The sequence below is a fragment of the Ursus arctos genome, unplaced genomic scaffold, assembly GCF_023065955.2.
Source record: "Ursus arctos isolate Adak ecotype North America unplaced genomic scaffold, UrsArc2.0 scaffold_1, whole genome shotgun sequence".
Lineage (NCBI taxonomy): Eukaryota > Metazoa > Chordata > Mammalia > Carnivora > Ursidae > Ursus > Ursus arctos.
Window position 1 is genome coordinate 81,110,453 of NW_026622763.1, and position 23,245 is coordinate 81,133,697.

At 39.5% G+C, this 23,245-nt stretch overlaps 2 protein-coding genes across 2 annotated transcripts in view; one reads left to right on the top strand and one right to left on the bottom strand.

Moving 5' to 3' along the window:
• The first annotated feature begins 5,535 nt into the window (after positions 1-5,535).
• On the top strand, positions 5,536-10,361 carry FAM237A (family with sequence similarity 237 member A). The gene is made up of 2 exons (XM_026490338.2): positions 5,536-5,947; positions 10,222-10,361. Exons 1-2 carry the CDS (start codon positions 5,536-5,538, stop codon positions 10,359-10,361), a joined length of 552 nt encoding a protein of 183 aa, XP_026346123.1.
• A 3,162-nt stretch (positions 10,362-13,523) lies between these two features.
• DYTN (dystrotelin) overlaps positions 13,524-23,245 on the bottom strand; it is a 50,228-nt gene continuing 40,506 nt past the window's right edge. Inside the window, exons 11-12 of the mRNA XM_026492100.4 lie at positions 21,117-21,624; positions 13,524-14,192 (exon numbers count right to left, since the gene is read on the bottom strand). Of these exons, the coding sequence (XP_026347885.2) occupies positions 14,089-14,192; positions 21,117-21,624 (612 nt within the window). The 3' untranslated portion in view covers positions 13,524-14,088. The remainder of the gene's footprint in view (positions 14,193-21,116; positions 21,625-23,245) is intronic.

Here is a 23,245-nt window from a genome sequence, read left to right on the forward strand (position 1 = left end):
TCCTGAACTTCAACTTCTCTCTCTCTAGCAATTTCTCTCCCTCAGCCTGTGAATATAATAAAGATCTAACCCCCAATATTCTGTTCCAATCCTTCTTCCTCTTCTTTTCTAAACTTCATAGAAAGTGCTTCATAGGGGCTGTCCACATTTCTTTACTTTCCATTTCTCCTCAGCCCACCACTCCTCCTCCTCGAACACTCAGTTGAAATTTTCTCCTAATTTCTCTCAGATCCAATGGAAAATTCTTTGTCTTCATTTTATTGACCCCTTTTCTGAATCTGTGTGATATGGTTGATTTCCTTCTTCTTTTTGAAAAATCTCTATCTCATGGGCTTCTAAGGCACCACACATTTCTGGTTCCTTTTAACTCTGTTTCTTAATCACTTAAATATTGGCACATCTTAAGTTTCTATCCTCTGGCTACTATTTTACCAACTTTACATACTTTTCTGTGAGCATTTTAACTACTGCCTACAGGTAAACCTAAATCCCAAATTTAGACTTCTTTCCTGAAGGTCGCATCCCAAGTGTTTGTCATTAGTCCCCACCTCTGCCTTGCCTATTCAGCGTTTCCACTTGGATGACAGTCATCTCAAACTTGACATTTTGAAAATTGAATTCTTGATGTTTCTTTCTCAAACTTGTTCCTCAAACATTTTTCATCCCTTGGCTGGTGGTAATTCCAAATGTCCAGTTGCTTAGCCCCCAAAACTTGAAGTCATCTTCAATTTCTCTCTTTTTCTTGCACTCTGCACCCAGCCCATCAATAGGTCCCTTTTTTTTTCTACCAATAAAATATATTCAGAATCCACTTACTTTCAGTGAGTCCACTGCTACACCTTTATTGAATTCGCCATATCTGATCTGAATTTTTGTAGAAGGTCCCAACTGTGCTCCCTGCCCCTGCCCTGCCCCATCCAGTCAATTCTTTCCTGAGCAGCCAGGATGGGTTTCTGACCACCTCTCTGGCCTCACTTCCTACCACTATACACAGAAAACACTTCTCACAACACACTTGTTCCCTGCTTCCCTTGTACCCCACATGGAGCATTCGTTCCTGTGTTTATGTATGACTCACTCTTTTACCTTAATAGAATTTACTCAATATTTCCTCACCAGGAAGGTCTTCTCAGTATTCCATATAGAACAGTTCTTCTCCACATCCTTTTCCAATTGTGCTTTACTTTTCCGTGATGATCTTTTGCTTTTTCTTATCATATCTGACACATTACACATATATTTGGGGGGGGGCCTTCGGGATGATAGACTCTCATTATTGGCTCATACATGACACTATTTGTTTATTAAATTAGCTAGTTATGTGTTTTTGATATATAGCTGTAAACTCAATGTTCAACACAGAAACTAGAAACATAAATCATTATAAATATATGTAATTTTTAAAAAGATTTATCCATTAATTTTAGAAAGAAAGAGAAGCATGAGCGGAGAGGGAGGGAGGGAGAGAGAGAGAGAGAGAGAGACAGAAGCAGACTCCCCACTGAGCATGGAGCCCCAAGTGGGGCTCAACCACAGGACCTGAGACCAGCACCTGAGCTGAAATCAAGAGCCGGATGCTAGGGGCACCTGAGTGGCTCAGTTGATTAAGCACCAGACTCTTGGTTTCAGCTCAGGTCATAATCTCAGGGTCTTGAGATCGAGCCTGGAGTTGACCATTGGGCTCTACCCTGGGTTTGGAATCCGCTTGTCCCTCTCTTCTGCTTCTCCCCCAAGCAACCCCCAGCTTGCTTGCCCTTACTCTCTCTCATAAATAAATAAAATCTTCAAAAAAAAAAAAAAAAAAGAAATGCTCAACAGACTGAGCCACCGAGGTGCCTATATATATATTTTTTAATTAAAATATAAGTGTTCTTCCCCCACTCCCTCTAAAATGTAAGCTCCATGAGTGGAGGGACTTTGTTTTGTTCCTTCCGCATACATAACATCTAGAATATTACCTGGCACATAGGCACTGGAAAATAAAGTCAGCACTGCATATTTAGACACCAGTGTTGTCAAATGTAATGTCAATATACCCCAAACCAGAATTAAATCCTCACAACCCTACTTCTGTTCTCCCTTCTCTTTCTATACTCCTTTCCTTTCCTTTTCTCCCCAGAAACACAGAACTCCTGAGTGCTCTTTCCATGTTTTTGCTCATGCTGATTTCGTTGCCTAGAGGAGACTATCCCCTCTCCTTTTGGCCCCAGGACAACTGTATAACTCCTTCTTCAAGAAGTTCATCAGTCACTTCCTCAAAGATACCTGCTCTTCCTTCTCCTTTCCCTTTCCTTTCCACAAGGTTCTCCCTGTGCTCACACACCTGTGTTTCCCTCATGACCTTCTCCAAAAAGCTGAGAGCATCTTAAAGTCCAGGAAGCAAGTTCAAGACCTCACCTATTATCTTTCCCCCCAACTTGAGGGTGTAATTAGAAGCAGGCATTAGCATGCTCAGTTTACAGATTGAGCAACTGAAGTACACTCCGTCCAGTTTCAGAGCAAGAGTAAAAGCCCAGAACCCCTCAGGAATCCTTTTTGGAGTTCTATTTCTATCCCTTGGGTAGCTGGTCTTGTCTTTAGTAAACCTGGCTACAAGCCTGGGTTCCTCCCTGTGCCCCTCTGGAAGGTAACCATGGATACTACTGAACTGGCACAGAAGCCTTCCGTTAATGGAGACTACAAGTGGTTTTTAGGACACTTAGAGGGGTTTGAGGTGAGGGGCAAACCCTGGAAACACTTGTAAAGGTAGGACTTTTGCCTCAGGCCCCCAGGCTGGGTGTGTTTCAGTTGGACACTTGACAGGGCTTAGCCCCACACTAAGGTCTTAACTAGCTGTGAGTGGAGCATCCAAAGGGAGTCCCAAGCGGAAAGCAGGGACGTGGCTGTGAATCTGGAGCGGCGGGCTGACGCAAGTGATGCCAGCAACAACCCGGGCTCCTGAGGGGATCCAGGCCACAGAGCCTGGAGGTAATGGGGTCTCCTCTCCCCAGACGGGGGAGCTGCCAGCAACGCCGTATCCCTCCCACCCTCTATCTTTGCCCCAGGTGCGTTTTTCTCCTCCCAGCTGTGGACTACAGGCAAACAGGAGATATTCACACCCAGACGTCTTTAGGAGGCGCCCTATTTCCTTTGAGCCCTTTCCGTCCGCTGTCCCGACGCCCACGTGCCTTCTCCGACCCCAAGAGTCCCGGGGCTTCCCTCACATCTGTTTATTCTCAGACAAGGCACGCCTGAAGAGTGGGGATCTGGGGAGCCCCACTCGCTCCTAGACTGCCGCGGAGCTGGGTCCCAACTTTCCAGTTCCTGCCAGGGGCGTCGCGCCTTCCGAGGTAAGACCGGGAAGCCAAACCGCATAAAGACTCAGTTCCACTGGGTGGAGGGTAGGTGTGCGTCAGGGTCAGTGAGGGCGTGTGCAGCTAAGCTGCTTGTTACCTGAAGTGAGATCTCCAGGGGAGGGAGGGAGGAAGAGGGTTCCGGAGATGGACTTGGGGGCGAGAGGTGGCGGCAGTTCCCGGCGCTTTGACGTAGACTTGGAGAGGCGCCGAACACTCCCACTGCTTAAGAGGCACCGTAGCCTTCAGGACGCCGGGGCTGGGGACCGTCACTCGCTGGGGAAGCAGCCTGAGCTTTTCCTCTTCACACACTCCAGGGAATCCAGGGAAGGTTGAGCAGGTAAGTACGAAGGGGTGCTCTCCTGAGACCTGAGACCTGGGAGTTGAGCCTCTGTGTAAAGAAAATAATGGGGCACAAAGGACTCAGCGGGTCCTTGGCAGCTCCGCCCTAAAGAGGGTGAGGCCATTGAACCAGGTGTGGGATCGGGACGCAGCGAGTCCAGCGCGGGGCTTGTAGCGGGGCGCACGAAAGACCCCAGGGTTGAGGAACTTCCAGGTTCGGGGAAGACTATCCTGAGAAGGGAACCTAAAGGAGCCAATATGAGTGCTGTGGTGCGAGCAGAGTCCTGGACGACACTAACTTCAGCACACTGGACAGCGTCCCGCCCCCTTTCTTCCAATAACTTAGCGTTGACACTTGGACTTGTTCCTTAAGGATAAACAGCATTTGGGGCAACTCGACTTTGATATTTTAGTTCAGATGAGGACATATTGAATATAATTTTGTTCAGGGAGAGATCCTGTGTAAGTGATCTGAAATATTTTTGAGTAACCTTGTATCTCAACATGCCTCTTCCAAATAGGAACGTGCATGTTCAAAGGTGTTTCTGAAATACTGATTTAAGGGTGCCTCAGTTTGTTCTGCTGCTGTGTAGAAGAGAAAGTTTCAATCTTATGGTGTCATCCTTAAATGTTTCAGTATAGACGTATTCCCATGAGCTGTGTCTTGCTTGCCTTTGTGATACTCACATCTAAAAGGTTTGGAAATATAAGATAAAACTGAAAGTGAGCTGTATATGTCCTCCTGTTTTTTCTTTATGTTAGAGTTGTTTAAGTGTGATATACATTTTGTGTAGTCTTAAAGAGTCAGTTAAGCTTTTTTCCCTTGGAAAAAAGAAAATTTAGATTAGTATTATTTTAAGGATGTTATTTCTCATTGCACTTGTCTGAAGTGTAACATAATAATCTCAAAGTGCTATATAGTTTAATTTTTTAAAGATTTATTTATTAGAGTGGGGGGATGGGGCAGAGGGAGAGAATCTTCAAGCAGACTCTCTGCTAAGCATAGAGGGGGTGGGGGTGGGGGACAGGGCTTGACCCTAGGACTCACGAGATCATGATCTGAGCCGAAACAAAGAGTTGGAGGCCCAACCAACTGACTGAGCCACTCAGGGGCCCCTATATGGTTTAATTTTATTGCAGCAGGCTTTGAGAGCCAGAAAAGTTGAATGAAAGGCAAATGTTTTCATTAAAATTCTTGAGATTCATAGCAAGAAGAAAAAAATGATAAAACACCATCTTTATGAAAGTTATATAAGAATCGTAGAGCATTTTAGGTGTTGATAAAATGTCAATTGATTCTACTCTAATGGATTGAATATATATCCCTTGGTTCCCATACTTTTAGAACACTACCTTATGTTCATTTTTGTTTATAACATTTTATAATTCTTATGCTTTTTAAAAATTGAAAGTCACCCCAAATAGGAAAATGTCTAAGGATAAAATATATTAAAATTCTTAATTGCATGGGAGTCCTGGATTAGAATAGGTAGGCTAAACTATGATATTATAGAATAATTAAAGCCATGCAGCAAGATTTTAAATTTTTACTTGATATTCTTTTAAATTATGTTCCTCTGTACTAGGGAAAAACAAGCTCACTTATTCATCTCATAAAGGAACATGTCTTAGGAATAAACACTTCCTAATCTAAATATCTTGGTTTTATACTACCTGTTTTGGCAATGAGTCATTTTAGATAGAATGGGACTTAGGGGAGGTATGATAAGACTTTTCCCAGGGACAATGGTGTATTTCCTTTGCTGGCACCAAGGTTTTTAAAGGCATAATTATTTTCATTACTGAGTGGAGCTCAAGCAAGGATGTGTAAGATATTTCCATTCTATGCAGTTTCAGCACCATGGCCGGTCCTGGGAACAGAAGAGGGATCTACCGCCCCTTGACTCTTACCTGCTCCCTGCTCATTGTGGGAATGTGCTGTGTGTCTCCTTTCTTCTGCCATAGCCAGACAGACCTGCTGGCTCTTAACCAAGCTGATCCTCAGTGCTGGGAATCTTCTTCAGTGCTCCTCCTGGAAATGCGGAAGCCTCGAATTTCTAACACTGTTTCAGGTTTCTGGGATTTTATGCTCTACTTGAAGTCATCTGAGAACTTGAAGCATGGGGCACTGTTTTGGGATCTGGCCCAACTGTTCTGGGACATCTATGTGGACTGTGTCCTCTCGAGGAACCATGGCTTAGGAAGGAGGCAATTGGCTGGGAAGGAAGAGAAGATTTCAGCAGTGCATCTGCAGCACACAGGGCGAAAACAAGGTGGTCAACTCTAGGTCCCATATCTTTCAAAAGGGTCAATCAAGTATGAATGGGCTCAATTATGAGGAAGAGGGAAATGGCTTTAAGGGAATTCATTACGCTCTCAGGAGTGAACTCAAGAGCACACAAGAGCACACATGTGATAGGAAGATAGCACTTCCTTTTGTATTTCATGGTAGCTGTGTATATCAACATATTGTCCTCATTCTCATACTTCATGTGAACAGCAGCAAGGAAGAGTAAAAAGACAAGTAAGGAAAAGCATGATTCCCAAAACACAACACAAAAGTATAAAGTGATTAGCCTGAATAGTAGCAGTCATAACCTGTCTTTACATGCTATGGATTTCAGAAGATTTGAATGTAAATCTGGGGAATATTCATAACACACAAGCTCTCACCCTTTTTAAATAGAAAAAAAATGGCTTCCATGTAAATGGAGGGGCTCCTTGCAATGTCTTTAGTCGGCGAAATGAAGGGCAGAAAAATTGGGTGGCTTGCAAATTCACTCCTTGTTTCTCTTTGAACAAATCTCAAATACGTAATTAACTTCCAGCAAGCAGAATGATTAAGTTCTAGTGATTTGGAACTTCCGACAAATTAGAGATTCTCACTGGTGCAAATATTATATTCAAAAACAGTCTTCTCTGGGGGCACTAAAAGAAATACCCTTTATAGAATTAGGATTAGAGCAAATGAGCCCCTGTGAGTAAGCTGAGGAATAGATAACATAGCCCTATTCATATTGTTCTTGTTCCTTTTTTAATGTTGTTTCAACCAATGAGCTTCCAATCATTGCAGCAAGGGCTGTTTGGGAGGTAGTAACTCTTAGAATTACTTATGCACTAGTCCAAACCTGAGACATAACTTTTATATTTGTATATTTTATTGTGAGATTTGTTATATATCCCTATAATTTCTCTATTAGAATAGCACTTAACAGTAATAGTTCTTTTTTTTTATTTTTTAAAAGATTTTATTTTATTTTTTATTATAATAATATTTTTATTATGTTAGTCACCATACATAACAGTAATAGTTCTAGATCAATCCTTTCCCGAGATATTATAGAACCTTTATATATTTAGTTTGTTTTAACTTCACTAGCTAAAAATCCTCATGATTTGCTGATCCATTAAACCAGATAATCCACTGCCATTATTTATAGATACATTTATAATTTTGGCAAGTGTTATTGTAGCTTAAACCAATTTCCATTTTTAGAGGAAACATTCTTTTACCAGCTTAGCTACTAAAGAAATACAAAAATAAGTGTCTTTCAGTGTTGGTTACCAATATTTAAAAACTACTTTAAACAGAGGCTGTTCAGATATCAGCATCAACAAGAATTGAATGTTTTCTTCATTTGTAGTATAGGACTCTTTTCCATTCTTATATTTAGTTGTCATACTCAAGTCAATACCAATATTTATTGGGGTTTTTTTTTTTTTGGTATCTTGAACTCACTTTAAATTACTAAAGTATCTACAGAGTAAATGAAAATAATAATATTTGTGTTCAGACAAATACAAAAATACACACACACACAAGGTCTTTCTTTAAAATAGTTTTCAGTTTGCTTGCTTGCAATGTTGCTATCGGAATAGTCTGAAGCTACGTGTAATTTTTTGAGCATATTTCAACATAGCATTTCTCCTTCTTCTTCTTCTCTTCTTCTTCTTCTTCTTCTTCTTCTTCTTCTTCTTCTTCTTCTTCTTTAAAGGTAGTAGATTTGTCTTCAGCTTTGGGAGCCACTTCTTTTCTCTTGCTACAGAGTTGCTGTTGACTCAGCTGGTCTGCAAACTTTAGCCAGAGTGGCTATGTAGCAGGAGGGAATATTTTACTTTATTGAAGTTATTTTAATGTTTGACATAAACAATTGTTTGCGGATCAGGAAACAAGACTTTCCATTTGGATTGTATAATCACAGCCAAATAGGGTCTCGGGTCAAGGAGACACCATGTCTAAAAGTTAAATAGTTGCTGGAACATTGAGATTTCATCTCAAGAGGCTTGATCAAATCTCTAGTGGCTCAACTGAGCTCTGGATGTACCTGCACAGATTCTCCACTAACTTTTTCTATTGTCCTTGGGGGATAATATACTACCAGTTTGGGATGGGGGTGAGGGTGAAGAGATGTTTGTCTCTATAGTTCTTGGGGAAATCAAATCACCAGAGCAGAAGGAAAGAACTAATGTGTCTACATAATACGCAGAAAGGTTTTTGTTATTTTGATGTCCTCAAATTTAAATAGTTTAAAGACACTTGAGAAATGTTGCTATGAATCATGTTTTGTTAAAAACATAAAACTCCTATATAATTTTGTATGTTAATATATCATATTTGTCAATATTGGGCAAACAAGTATGAAAACAAGGGATATTAAATAGCTATATAACTTCAATTAACTTCATTAACTTATTTAGCCCTCAGTTTCTTCATCTGAAATAGAGGAGTGTGGAAAGAATTAGAAGGCCCGTAAAGTCTCTTTACATTCTCCATTCTAATGTTCTGTGATTCTATAGAAAAGGAATTTATGAAAGGCGTATCTTTAACTATGGTTAGAGTCTGGAAGAGCTTTAGCTCAAGGACAGTTTATTGAGCTAGGTGATGACCTGGATACTATCGTGGTTTGTAACAACGCTCAGCAGGAGCAGAGCGCATCCAGATATGAGAATTCCAAAAATTCTGAGGGCTAGAGATATCATCTCTTGGGGAAAGACTCAAAAGATCATTGTTATTTAGTCTAGAAAGATATGAGTCAATAACTGAATGCTGAAATATCTAGAAGGTGTAAAGAGGGTGTAACCCAGCTTAACCACAAATTATGATGCGTTATGTCAAGGCAGAGAGAGAGAGTGAAAGAGAGAGTTATTAATTGATTTAGGAAAAGAGTAGGCTGATAACTTCCAAATAGAGAATAACAGTCAAGGATAACTCATAGGTTAGTAAGGGCTTCAATGCAAATGAAGGGATTTTGAAATACATCCTTGCTTGTATCAAAAAATATGGCCTTTTCCTTCAACAAACCTTGCTCTGCCAGTGAGAGAAGCAGAAAAACCTGCCTGCCTAAAACTGGCAGTTTAATGTTCCAGAGAAGTTGTGAGTCTTTGCATTCTTTCATGATGAGAAAATTAAAATTTAGATTTATAATTTGATGATATTTGCAGTTGGTGTCTAACTAGCTGGCAAATGTTATTTGTTGTTTATTTTTTATTTTTTTTATTTTATTATTTATTTATTTATTTATTCATTTATTTATTTGACAGAGATAGAGACAGCCAGCGAGAAAGGGAACACAAGCAGGGGGAGTGGGAGAGGAAGAAGCAGGCTCATAGCGGAGGAACCTGATGTGGGGCTCGATCCCATAACGCCGGGATCACGCCCTGAGCCGAAGGCAGACGCTTAACCGCTGTGCCACCCAGGCGCCCCTGTTGTTTATTTCTTAAACACCAAGCATTAGAGAAAACAATGCTTCAGGAATATATATATATATATATATATATATATATATATATATATATATATAAAATATATATATATATATGTATAATTAGTTTCACAAATGCTTGATTTTTTACTTCATTTATTCTAAGAAATTTCCTAGTAAGATCTTCAGAAATTACTCACCTAGAAATCCATCCTAAGGAAACATTCAGAGATGTGGCCCACAATGCAGTACAAGGATCTCCACTGCAATACTGTTTGTATCAGCAGAAAACTCGGAAATGATTTAAATGTAATGGTTAACTAAATTATGGTGTAAAGTGTATATGCATAAAACTTTAATACATAAATTATATAATGACCATTTTTACCTTTTTAATCAGAAAACATCTTAATACATACACATTAATTAACAAGGAAATGTATTTCTTATAATTTACTTAACTTCTGTTATTTAACTAAACTGCATAGAACACATATCTGACAGTAAATTTATAGAGAATTTTGATAGTGACAGAAACAACAAACTTTCTTTTATTTTTTATTTTTAAAGATTTATTTGAGAGAGAGAAGGTGGGGGAGAGAGAGTGTGAGAGAGAGTGGGGAGAGGGGAGAGGGAGAGAATCTTCAAGCAGACTCCCTGCTGAGCACAGAGCCTGATATGGGGCTTGATCCCATGACCTGAACTGACACCAAGAGTCAGATTCTCAACTGACTGAGCTACCCAGGTGCCCCAACAAACTTTCTTTTAAAACCAATTTATTGCTATTTAATTAACCTGAGAATAATTTGGTGCTCTAACAACGAGTTCCTTTTCTCTACTTTCAGGTGCATATTCTCAGCAACTAAGAACACCTTTCCTAAAGAAGAAAGAGTTGATTGAGGGGTTGATAAGCATGTACTTGCACAGGAGTGGGTCTAAGGTCATCGGAAAAGTCACCAGTGGTCTGGAAATAAAGAGAAAATAAATCTCACCTCAGCACTAACTCACATCTTGGAATTAAACAAATATGTTTTTCTTAACTACTGATCATTCGTTTACTTGAAATGGTGGGAATGTCCAGAGATAAATCATAAGCCACAATCTCTCAGAGTACTTACTTAAGGTTTCATTCTTCTAGCCTGCTAGCATGTTCCCTCAAATGGTAGCTTTCCTGTCAGATCATCCCACTGTCTGAGAGACGTAAAATAGCTTCCAAAGAGGACCAGGGGATTGGGCAAGTCAGACTGTTTGTATTCACTCTGATAAGTTGTTCTGGAATGCTGGGTATTGTTAATGAACTAGAGGGCCACACATTTAACTTGAATGCACTGCATGACTTCCAAGCCTTTAACCACTGCTTATGTACAGGCATACAAAGGACTATATTTATTAATTACCAGTTACTGACTGTCTGTAATACCTAAATCTTGTTTGAAACAATATTTTTGAGTACTATATAAAACAAAGAACAAACAAAAAATATGCACAAAAATGGCAAATAAAGCATTCTTCTAATGGAAAAAAAATTAATAAAAGCTCTGGACCCCAAGTAACATTATTGGAGGCTCTTTATTTCAACATTTGATGTTTCCATTACTGATAATCTTTTTTTTTTAAAGATTTTTAAAAGATTTTATTTATTTATTTGACAGAGATAGAGACAGCCAGCGAGAGAGGGAACACAAGCAGAGGGAGTGGGAGAGGAAGAAGCAGGCTCCTAGTGGAGGAGCCTGATGTGGGGCTCGATCCCAGAACGCTGGGATCAAGCCCTGAGCCTAGGGCAGATGCTTAACGACTGCGCCACCCAGGTGCCCCTCCATTACTGATAATCTACACCCTAATCAAAGCAGTAATTATAAGTATTTTCCAATTAGCGTATTTCCTATTTGATTAGATATTAAAACTGTGTAAGTGGTTAGTTACACTTTGCATTGCAGAGCAAAAAGTAAAATGAACAGCATTATAATAAGAGAATCCATAAAAAAGTTTTCCCTGAAAAATGAACAGACCTGATGAGGTTCACAACAGAGAAGTCCAATGAGCAAATGTATTTGAGATCCAGATACGATGTGATTTTTTATCTCTAATTACTTCATCTTTCCAATTGTTTTATCACAACCAATACTCGACAACCAGTTTGAATTTTAGATACGTTAGCAATTTATTTGCCTTTTCCAGATCTAAAGGAAGTGTCGGGAAATGTTTTTTCACAGAAGGTTGAGGGGCCTCCTTAAACTCAAAACCTCATCTAAAGGTTATCAGAATATACTTATTTAGATATTCCCTAGATAAAGATGCAAAGGCAATTCAGTGGAGAAAGGGTAGTCTTTTCAGCAATCAGTGCTTGAAGAAATTCTTGGCGATGTTGGATATGTTCACGACTTGATTGTGTGACAGTTTCACAGGTGTATAATATGCCAAAACTTAGACTTCACATCTTAAATATATGCAGTTTATTGTATGCCAATTATACTTAAATAAAGATGATAAAAGACCAAAAAAAAAAAAAAGGTTATTGGAAGACACGGCTGCAATTGAGAATTAACCTAGTCCTAAGAACAGGGGAAACGAGTCTGGGGAAGGAAGTGCGGAGGGGACGAGGCTCAGCTTTTCTTCATTAGCAGAACGAGCATGTTCAAAGTTGCCACGCTGTATGTATTTCTACGTGGACTCGTGGTTCTACTTTCGTGCCACTTTCTCTAATACCTTTCATCACATTCCTAAAAACCATCATGTAAACTTATTATCTCTTATAAATCATGGAAGAAATGCCGCTCTTGCTCACAGAAAAGCCTGCCCTTTGCTCTTGCCTCCCCTGGGTACTATACAACAGGGGCTGCCAATTTTTTCTGTAAAGGATCAGATAGCCAATATCATATGATTGTAGGCCATCTGCTCTCTGTTGCAACTAATAATCAATTCTGCTTTTGTGGAATACAAGTAACCATAGACACTACGTGCATGAATGAGCATGGCTGTATTCTAATAAAACTTTGTTTATAGACAATGAAATCTGAATCCATATCATTTTCAGGTGTCACAACATATTCTTCTTTTGACTCTTTCAACCATTTTTTATGATTAATAACCACTCTTAGCTCATAGCTTGGACAAAACAGGCAGTGGGCAGGATTTGGCTTGTGGGGTGTACCTTGCTGATCAGTGTTCTAGGGGATGCTTATTAAACTTATAAGGAAGAAGCTGGAGTAAAGTGAGAAGGACAGTGAATATGATCAAAATAAAAAATTTGTAATAGGCTGAAAAGCAAATATTGGCATGAGATTGAACAGGGATAACCTAGTCTTTTTTTTTAATTTTAATGTTTTTTTTATTATGTTAGTTACCATACAGTACATCCCTGGTTTCTGATGTAAAGTTCGATGATTCATTAGTTGCGGATAACCTAGTCTTAATCCTATTCAGTTGGACATTATTTTCTTCTGGAACAGTACTAGAAATTATAGATCATATAAATAAAAACCCATAGCCTCTCTAAGAGCAACATGGATTGCACGTCGAGATAGTAGGCAAAAGACTGGAATCAGAGCACTATATCGTGAAAAGTGCAGAGCAGAGTATAGGCTCAGAAGCCGGGTTCAAATCTCAACTTCATCAGCTACTGGCCAAGCAACTTTTGATAAGTTCCTGACCCTCTTTGTGCCATAATTCCCTCATAAAATGAGATATCTACTTGCTAGTTTTGTTGAGAGGATTAAATGAGTTAGTACTTATAAGGTGCTTAGAAACTAAGTGCTCTAATGGGATAGACCGGTGATGGGTAGTAAGGAGGGCACGTATTGCATGGTGCACTGGGTGTTATACACAACTAATGAATCATCGAGCCTTACATCGGAAACCGGGGATGTACTGTATGGTGACTAACATAATATAATAAAAAATCATTTAAAAAAAAATAGAAACTAAGTGCTCTAATAGTCAAAAAATATTAGCTATATCTCGGACATTATTAAATTAAACATCTATACCCCAATCATACACGTGGAGAAAGGAGGCTGACAGGTACTTCAGCCAAAGTCATTGGATATAGGATTTTAGTGAGAAATGTTATGTTTTCAAAATAAATTTATTTTGAGATAATTGTTGATTCACATACAGTTGTAAGAAATAATACAGAGACGTCCTGTATAGTCTTCATCCAGTTCCCCTCAATGGTAGTAACATCTTGCATCATTATAGTATAATGCACCGGGGAACTGACATTGGTACAATCCACAGACTTTATTTAGATTTCACCAGTTTTGCATACACTCAATTGTGTGTGTGTGTGTGTGTGTGTGTGTGTTTATTTCTTTGCCTTTTCTCCATCAAGAGCATCCAGATAGAAAAGCTGGTCATCGATTCACTAATTTAAATGATACTTGAAGAGAAGAGCGGCATGAATCCATGTAAGTCACACACTTGGATATCACTACCAAGGTATTCACATTAAGAACAGCCCTCTACGGGAAACTCAGCATATCCAGATTTAATTGGCCTCTTCTTTCCATTTCCCTCTACCACCCCTCACTCCCAAGGATTCACTCTGAAGTGAAGAACTAAGACACAGGAGTAGGGAGATTAGAAAATAAAGCTTCTTTTTCTTCATGCTGCTCACCAAATTATTGAGAAGCAAAAGGCTTACTTCTTTCAGTAGAGATTTCGAAAATATGTTTCATCATCATCCCAAGGGGCCTTTGAGCCTGGACTCCTTATCACTTCAAGCTGGACAAGGTGATTTGATCAACAAGGGCAGAGAAGGCCTTGCACACCAGCTCAGCTCCACGGTACAGGTCCATGTTTACTGAAGGCTGCGGGCCTGGAATCAACAAACAGGAGAGCCTTTCAGAGAAAGTGCCTGTAGGTTTTCAAGCTGATCTTTCTAAAGCTCTGGCACAGAGAAGATATAGAAACCATTTCTCCCCAGTTCCTGATGACAATGCCCTTTTTCTACCAGCTGGTGAATAAGATGGCTATTATTTGCCATGACCGATTACTAATACAACTTGGTTGTGAGTTCTTAAAGGGCATGTTCCATGACCTGAACACAAATCTGAGTAGCCAGAAAGCCCACTCCAGAGCAGTGGTATTCAAACTCTGATGTATATCAGAATCACCTGGAGAGAGTAAATACAGATTGCTGGCTCCTACCCTAAGAGCTCTGATTCAGTACACATGGTGATTAATTTTATGCGTCAACCTGCTTGGCTACAGTGCCCAGAGGTTTGGTCAAACATTATTCTGGGTGTGCTGTGGGGTGTTTCTGGATGAGATTAATATTTGAATCTACAGACTGACTACAGCAGATTGCCCTCTCTAATGTGGTTGGGCCTCACGCAATCAGTGGAAGGCCTGAATTAAGCAGAAAAGCTGAGTAAGAGAACTCTTTCTGCCTGACCGCCTTGCCGCTGCCCCATCAGTCTTCCTCTGCCTTCAGCGTCCAGTCGAAATATCAGCTCTTCCAGAGTCCTTCGCCTGCCAGCTTTTGCACCGGCCCTACACCCATTTGTTCTGCTAGGTTTCCAATTTACTGACAGATCTTGACACTTGTCAGCCTCCATAATCACATGAGCCAATTCCTTAAAATAAGTCTCTTTCTATTTCTCTATATCTCTATCCTATTGGTTCTGTTCCCCTGGAGATCCCTAACTAATATAGTTTATTAGGGAGGAGAACCAAGAAGTAGCATTTCTAATACAGTCCCAGGTGATTCTGATGCCCTTGGTCTAGGGACCATGCTTTGAGAACCTCCGCTGTGTAGCTACTGACGAATGGTTGGAGTGGTCCCCCACAATCTCCTATAATAGGGATTGAGTTGTAGAAAGATCTACAGTGTGGCAGTTATCAACCAAAAGTTTGATATGCATAATTTTTAACCTAAGAATTACATTTCTAGGAATTGATCCTACAAATATATTCACATATGATTACAAAGATATAGGTCATAAAGATACTCGCCAAATCATTCTTACGGTCATAAAAAGTTGGAAGCAATTTTATTATAGACCGATAAATAAGCTAGGCTACATTTATACCCTGTGATAAAAAATGAAATTGTTCAATGTCTAAGGTATATTATCAAGTGAAAAAAAAGCAAAAGAACAATCTAAGTTATGTTGAGAAAAGAAAGACATACAAATATACAGAAAAAAGTTGGAGGGAAAACTCACTAAACTGTTAACAGTCATTATCTTTGAGAAACTGGTGGCAAGGAGTGAAGGACACAATGAATGAATCCATTTTTTAAAAATCCTGTCCACTCAGGCATCTCGATACTGTGATGAACATGTAGTATAACATAATTGTGTAATTAACTAAAATATAAAGTCTCAGGGAATGAAAACTTAATAGTTTTGAATGGGAATGAAATGGGAATTGACAGGGAATGAAAGACTTAATAGTTACATAATTTAGTTTTATGATTTGTATAACGGCTTCCTCTGTGCTATTTTCTGTTGACTGTAAGAGGAGAGGATTCATGGCTTTTTGAACCTATCTATTCTCTAACACTGTTCTAGAACTATAAGAACCTCAAATAAACAATATTTTATTGCCTGAATAAAAAACCTTGTCCGGAGGCAAACTTATTTTAGGATATTCTGCTTCTCAGTCCACAGTGATAAAAACTTAAAATACAGCAATAAAGAAATAGAAAAGCAATAATCCATTTCATTCATGGGAAGTTTTCTTATTATTTGGCTGTTTTCTTTTTAAGCCTCAGTCCCTTGGAATGTTGAAAAAGTCAAAGATATACATCCACCTAGCGCCTAGCATGATGCTTGGCATACGCCTGGGATTCCGTACATGTTGGGACTGAATTAATGTACGGCACAGGTGGTAGCCTAATGAGACGTTAGAAATACCTGTGAAATCGACAGTCCAAAGGAAATACAAATGGGAACATAATTCACTTCAATGTAATTAAAAACCTATCAGGTGTCTAAATGAATCAGGCTATCAGAATGATAGATATAGAGATTAAAAAGTCTTAGGTTATCTGGTCCTAGGATTACTCTGCTGGGAAACAGAAATGCTGAGCCCGTGTCTTCCTTACAACAACAACTAATTAAGCAAACCCATATGTACTGTATATCTACTCTGTACTAAGACTTCTCCCGTGAGCTCCAGATTGTACACGTTGATGGGCACTCTGATATTCCCATTTCGATGTCTTTCAAGAAACTCACACTTAATGTGATCCAGACAGAACTCCTGATGTGCTGTCCCCCATCTCAGCTCCCCCATTACAATAAGTGTATTCCATCCCCCCAGGCCAAGCCACCACCACTTCCTGCCTAGATTACAACAGGCTTTTACGGGGTCTCTGTGCTCTCCCCTCGCCCTTCTCCAAACCATTCTCCACACAATGCCAGAGTATCTCTCTTTTTTTTTTTTTAATGCTAGAGTATCTTAAAAACTTAATGTACCCCTTTCAAAATGAATGCCCAGCATCCAGCACATAGTAAACCCTGGAGGAATATTTGTTGAATGAATAAATGAGTGAATGAATGATGAATCCATTAGAAATTTTTTTCTACCTTCGTGGAGCTTAGCTGCTGGAAGTCTGTATCTTCTCCCATTGAGAACAATTGCTTCTACTTTTTCTTACATATGTACATTCATACACACATATATATGTTTGAGACAGAGTGAGAGAGACAGAGAAAGATTCAACAAGATTTCGGTATCCCGCCCCCCCTCCCCCCTCCCAGGACCTCCAGGCAATATTTGAGAAGACTACCTTCTTAAATAAATGAGCTAAAGAAAAGGCGTTGCACTTCTCTCCCTGAGCTTGCACTGCTTTTCATTTCCTTAGAATTTGCTATAAAGTTCAAGCTTCATTTCCTGATTATTTATAATAATACTTTGATGATGGGTTCATGTGAAGAAGAAAGGAACAGGACTAACCCTCCCACATCCACTCCCTGGGCTTCCCTTCTCATCCTGAAAACTCAGATGACAAAGAGGGATGGGAGAGGAGCTGGGGAAAGGGTTTCAGAGAGGACACGGGAAATTTCACTCACAAATGGAATGAAAATAATTTAATGAAAAAATAAAACTAGAGTATTATGTCTTCTTTTTGTCACCACAGAAGCAGATTGTGTTAGACACTTTCAAATTGAATTCCTTTACTGAAAGTGTAAGCAGATTGTTTGCTACTGATTTTCAACCCAACATTTGGAATTCCAAGAGGTTTGGGGCAACTCTTCTACAGACTTTCTATGAAACTCTCGCAGTCTCCTGAAATCCTGTTATCCTGTCTTGATACTGAATGACGCTATTCAGTAAATGTCTACAACTACCTCCAAACTGACCATCAGGCTTGCTGTTTTAGTCTTATTAAGTTTTAAGTAATGTAAAGTGCATCTTAATTTCCTAAATGTGTTGATTCCTTAGCAAAACTCCAGTCTAAAGGGACAGTCAGCTCTGATTGACTTATTTTGCTCTGCATAATTATCGTATGGTTTCACGCATATGTGGAATATAAGAAACAGTGCAGAGGATCATAGGGGAAGCGAGGGAAAGCTGAATGGGAAGAAATCAGAGAAGAAGCCAGACCCCAAGCAAAGAAAAGACTCCCTCTTTTCCTTTCTGAGTCTCCTGGACACTCTGTCACTCTCTCTATATATATCTTCGGTAAACTCTGCTTTTGCCTCCTGCTGGCTCGCATTTGATTTCCATCCTGGATGAAGCTGGTCCAGCCTGTCCGAATCACAAGGACGATCACAACACTGGCTGGATGTGTTGACACTGTCTGAGTAAATCTTAGCATGTTACGAACAAGGGAATTTCTAATTTTCCGAATAATTCTCAAGTTAAAAAAAAAAACTGGAGTAGTAAAATGACCAAAATGACAAAAATGGAGCTGTTATCTGATGCATCCATGACAGAGAAATAAAACAAGGGTAACCAATACCCTGATTTAGTTTGTTTGCCCTTCCACCTCTTTATTTGTAGTTATCACACTTCTGGCTCTGATTAGGTTTGGTGTAATTCTGGTAAGCATGCATAGATTATGCATAAGTTGTACAGTGTACTTTTAAAATCCAAAATGCCAGTGGCTAAGTAGAATTTGCGAACAGGATCATATTCAAAACCAGACTGAACAGAGACATAAATTACTTAGAAATATTTGAATTAGGAGTGACAGTGTTTAATAAATGCAAATAGCCATGGAGATCAACATAGATCCTACGCTTAAAAGCATTAAGGAGGGGGCGCCTGGGTGGCTGAGTTGATTAAGTGTCTGCCTTCAGCTCGGTCATGATCCCAGGGTCCTGGGACAGAGCCTGGAATCGGGCTCCCCGCCCCCCGCCCCACATCATGCTCTCTCTCTGTCACTCACTCGCTCACTTTCTCTCTCAAATAGGTAAATAAAATCTTTTTTTAAAAAACATTAAGGAAACAAAGCTGATATAAGAGAAATAAGATTGTAAATTAAAATCTTATAAATTAACATTTGCTGAATCATCACAAAGTATACACTACTGTAACAACAGAAAGGAAAATGTGCGCCTTCTTGCTAACATCATAAGCACTTTTGTATAATAATGCATACTTTCAGCAGAAACATCTCAATAGTTTAATTCAAACTTTAAGTGGAAGATGAGGTAATATTTTGAGACCTTTTTTTGCATTTTCTACAAGATTGGACAATACTAATTGCATCGTTATACATTATTGCATCATCTAAATGTAGAAATAAGCTTTACCCTTTCATGATTTTCCTTTTAATAATATAATCATATGTGTATATATAGATATACAGATATTTTTTATAAATAGACTTTGATAAAATAACTTAAAATATGCATGAATCTTTTAGTTTCAGGTTATCAAGCTACATGAGCGTTAGGACAATGTCTTCCCAATGTGTGTAGTCAACCTAGCTTATTAGCAATCTGGAACGTGCAACACAGCCTACTCGATTTGTGAGGTCTGTGAGGAATCAGCAGCGTTTATAAGCTCAGCTGGAGAAACAACATGAAGATGTTAAAGACTAAAAGACTTGTAGAAAAGAAGTCAAATTTTTATGTAAAACTTTCCTAAGAAGTTCAAGTAGATGTTGACTTCACTTTGAGTACTCATCACGACCCCAGAGAAGTTAAGATGGAAACACAGTGGGTGGAATCTTGTGTCGGCCTCAGAATCAGGCACAAGGAGTTCCCATCCTGTCTTTGTCTCGGGCAGTCTGAGCATGCTTCTGGTTTCTTTGTGACCTTGTCTTCTCTAATACAAGGATTGTGCCCCCAACGCTTCACGTAGAGATTTTTAGAATCACCAAATGATTACTTCATTGACTCAGCTCTGTCAGCTTCAATATATAACTGACATTATGATGTCCTGATTTTACAGCTCTCCAATGGGATGGATTGTGTCTCTCTCCCTAAATTCATAGGTGGAAGTCCTTACCCCCGTACCTCAGAATGTGAATATATCTGGAGTAGATTCTTTAAAGAGTTAATTAAATTATAATGAAGTTATATGGGTGGGCCCTAGCCCAGTATGAGTAGTGTCTTTATAAAAAGACCAAATTTGGATAGGGGCACCTACAGAGGGACCTTGATCTCAGACTTCCAGCCTCCAGGACTATGAGAAAATTAATCTGTGATGTTTATGCTGTCCAGGCTATGGTAGATACTTTGTTATGGCAGCTCTAGCAAACTCATCCACCAATTCAGAAATATTTTGAGAAGGTGTCTTCCAATTCAGAAACACGTGAGAATGTTATCCTTTGTTTTATCACAAATCTCTAGATGATTCCTGGAACATAAAAGATCTGAGGCTTTCAAAAAAGACACAGATACAGGTATATAGATATATTAAGGTAACAAAACACTATAATTAAGACAGTGTTAGTCCAAAACAGAAGAAATAACTGTAGTTTAAAAATATTTTTAAAAGAGCCTTCAGAATTTAGCAATGAGCCATAGCTTATGAAGAAGATGGTGATGATAATGATGGTACTACTTACATTATTGAAACGTAATCAATGATCCTCTAGAAAAGAGCGAATTATTACCCTCATTTTTAAGTGGTAACATCAAGCTGCTCAGTGGTATTTGTTGTAGTACTATTGATAATTATAACTGCAATAACAAAATGATCTAGTATTTGTTATTTATTTATATTTTATAATTTAATATTTTATAATGTAAATGCTATATAATTTAAATTTCACATACAAACTTGGCTTTTTTTCTAGAAAAGTCTTTTAGTCTTTGACATCTTCATCTCATTTTTATTTTTTGTTTTTGTTTCTCCAGTTCAGCTTATGAAAGCTGCTGATTCCTAAAGTATTTGTAGTTATTTCCTATTATTGAATGCTTGGATTGTGTCAGGTAAAATCTCTTATGGTCTATCACCATCAATGCTCAAGAAAACCCTGTGAATTGGGCAATACTAGAGATCAAGTTCACAGATGCTACCGATGTCAAAAAGGTTCACAACTCTGACTGTCACTAGATGAGTTGTAGCTGTTGGGATAATGTTATAAAATCAAGTATTTAGGGGCAGCTGGATGGCTCAGTCAGTTAAGCATCTGACTCTTGATTTCAGCTCAGGTCATGATCTCAGGGTCGTGGGCTCAAGCCCTGTGTAGGGCTCCACACTCACCAGGGAGTCTGCTTGAGGATTCTCTCTCCCTCTGCCCCCCTTCCCCCTGCCCTTAAAAAAATTAAGTGTTTAAAAGGCAGCCTGAATCCCTGGCCATCACTATCTCCATTGATTGCGAAAATCTTACCTGACGGCATTTCCAGAGTGAAGACATCTGCAAGTTTTGACAACAGTTCTTGCAGTTCCCTTTCCTCTTGCTCATCCTTTCCCTCCTGGATGTTAAGTGTCTCTTTCCCTTCTGCCGGTGCCAGAGCAGGACGGTTCGCTTCAGCGGGAACAATCTGGGAGGTGTCCTGCTGCGGTCCTTCCTGGGAACCAGGTGGGGAGCTAAAGATTTCCTTTGAGATCTTTTGTGCTTGGCTTTGTGCCCGGGTGCTTTGTGTTGACATCAGCTGCAAAACGGCCTCTGGCGATTCTGAATTTGGTAGAGGATGCTCTGCATTCGCTTGACTTTGGTGACCTCTGTCAACGGTGGTTGGGTCAGCAAGAGGTTCCCATTCTGAACAATCCTCAGTGGCACTTGTGACCTGGGAAGAATCTCCTTCCCTGCCAAACCTTTCACCCTTTCCATGGACACCCTTGGAAATCATACTGTGACAGGAAGAAGCTGAAGGATGGGGTGGCTGTAACACTGCCTGGATAAAGAACACTTTGTGAAGAAATCAACATTTATCTTACCTTTTTCATAAATGCATTAAGTTTTAATCTTCTATTAAGAAATTTTAATGCAGGATTTTTCTCCTTTCTAAATCCATTATTATTGATTTTACTTTATGCTGTTAGTTCAATGTCCTTCTAAAACTATCTACAAAAGATACAACAGCTGAGATTCTAAAATATCACAGGAAGTAATCATGAGGAATTTGGGAAAATTCTAGGTCCTAAATGTTCAAGTTCTAAAAATATCAAAAGGAACTTCTTTCTTTCTTTCTTTCTTTCTTTCTTTCTTTCTTTCTTTCTTTCTTTCTTTCTTTCTTCTTCTTTTTTTAATAAAGATTTATTTATTTGACAGAGAGAGACAGTGAGAGAGGGAACACAAGCAGGGGGAGTGGGAGAGGGAGAAGCAGGCTTCCCACCGAGCAGGAAGCCTGATGCAGGACTCGATTCCAGGACCCTGGCATCATGATCTGAGCCGAAAGCAGACGCTTAACGACTGAGCCACCCAGGCGCCCCTCATAAGGAATTTCTGAGAACATCAGCATATATTGAATTGGTAGCTAAAATGCATTATGATAAAACATGTTCATAATGATCCACCTAGGTAGGTATGTTGGGGAGGGGGGGTTCATAATAGGCCATAGGTATAAAATCTAGGGCGTATGCTTCCTACAAACCACAATTCCAAGTGTGGTCCACAGACTCCCAGAAATCCCTAAGACTCTTTTAGAGGCCTGTGAGGTCAAAATTATTTTCACAATGATACTTAGATGGTCACTGTGTTGACATTTGCCCGGATGGTGAAAAGTCAAAAGTAGGTAAGGCTCAATTTGTTGGTGCCTTAGTACAAAGCAAGGCAGCACCAAACAGCATTGGTGGTCACGGTGCTCTTCACATCGTGCTCTCCCAGCTAAAACTCCACCAACCAAATAACAACAACGAGGTCCACTTCAGAATACCCCTTTTTCTTTTGAAGACTTTTTTTACTTATTTGAGAGAGAGAGAGAGAGAAAGCAAGAGACAGCACAAGCAAAAGGGGAGGGCAGAGGGAGAGGGAGAAGCAGACTCCCCACTGAGCAGGGAGCCCAACACAGGGCTTCATCCCAGGACCCTGGGATCATGACCTGAGCCGAAGGCAGACACCTAACTGGCTGAGCCACCCAGGCGCCCCAAGAATATCCTTGAAGGTCTAACAAAAACTCTTACTTTTCTGAATCATAACTTGTCTTTTTAATATTGTATATGATGAAATGGGAAGTGTGTAAAATACCTTTAATATTATTGAAACACAAAAGTTGCCTTCTATGTGAAAGAATGACTTGCGGACTGTTATTCAGACTTGGCTATTTGGCAAATATTTTCTCAAAAATGGGTGAAGTGAGATTGGCACAGTAAGGACACAATTGACAGTATGTATTGCCAATTTTAACAGTTGAGTTTTTAAGCAAAAATCAGAATTTCAGAAAACTTGCATCCACCACCATGTGCATAACAGCTTTCTAATTCCTAAAGACTTTCCTGATGAGGTTAACGGTGATATTAATGAATGTGTTTTTTTTTTAGGCGGGGGGGGGGGGGGCGGTGGATATTGTATAATGA

Excerpts from the sequence above, each read along its gene's own strand:
- FAM237A (XM_026490338.2), top strand. The coding sequence starts at position 5,536 with ATGGCCGGTCCTGGGAACAGAAGAGGGATCTACCGCCCCTTGACTCTT. Across the intron at positions 5,948-10,221 it reads GCACACAGGGCGAAAACAAG|GTGCATATTCTCAGCAACTA; the intron begins GTGGTCAACTCT and ends CTCTACTTTCAG.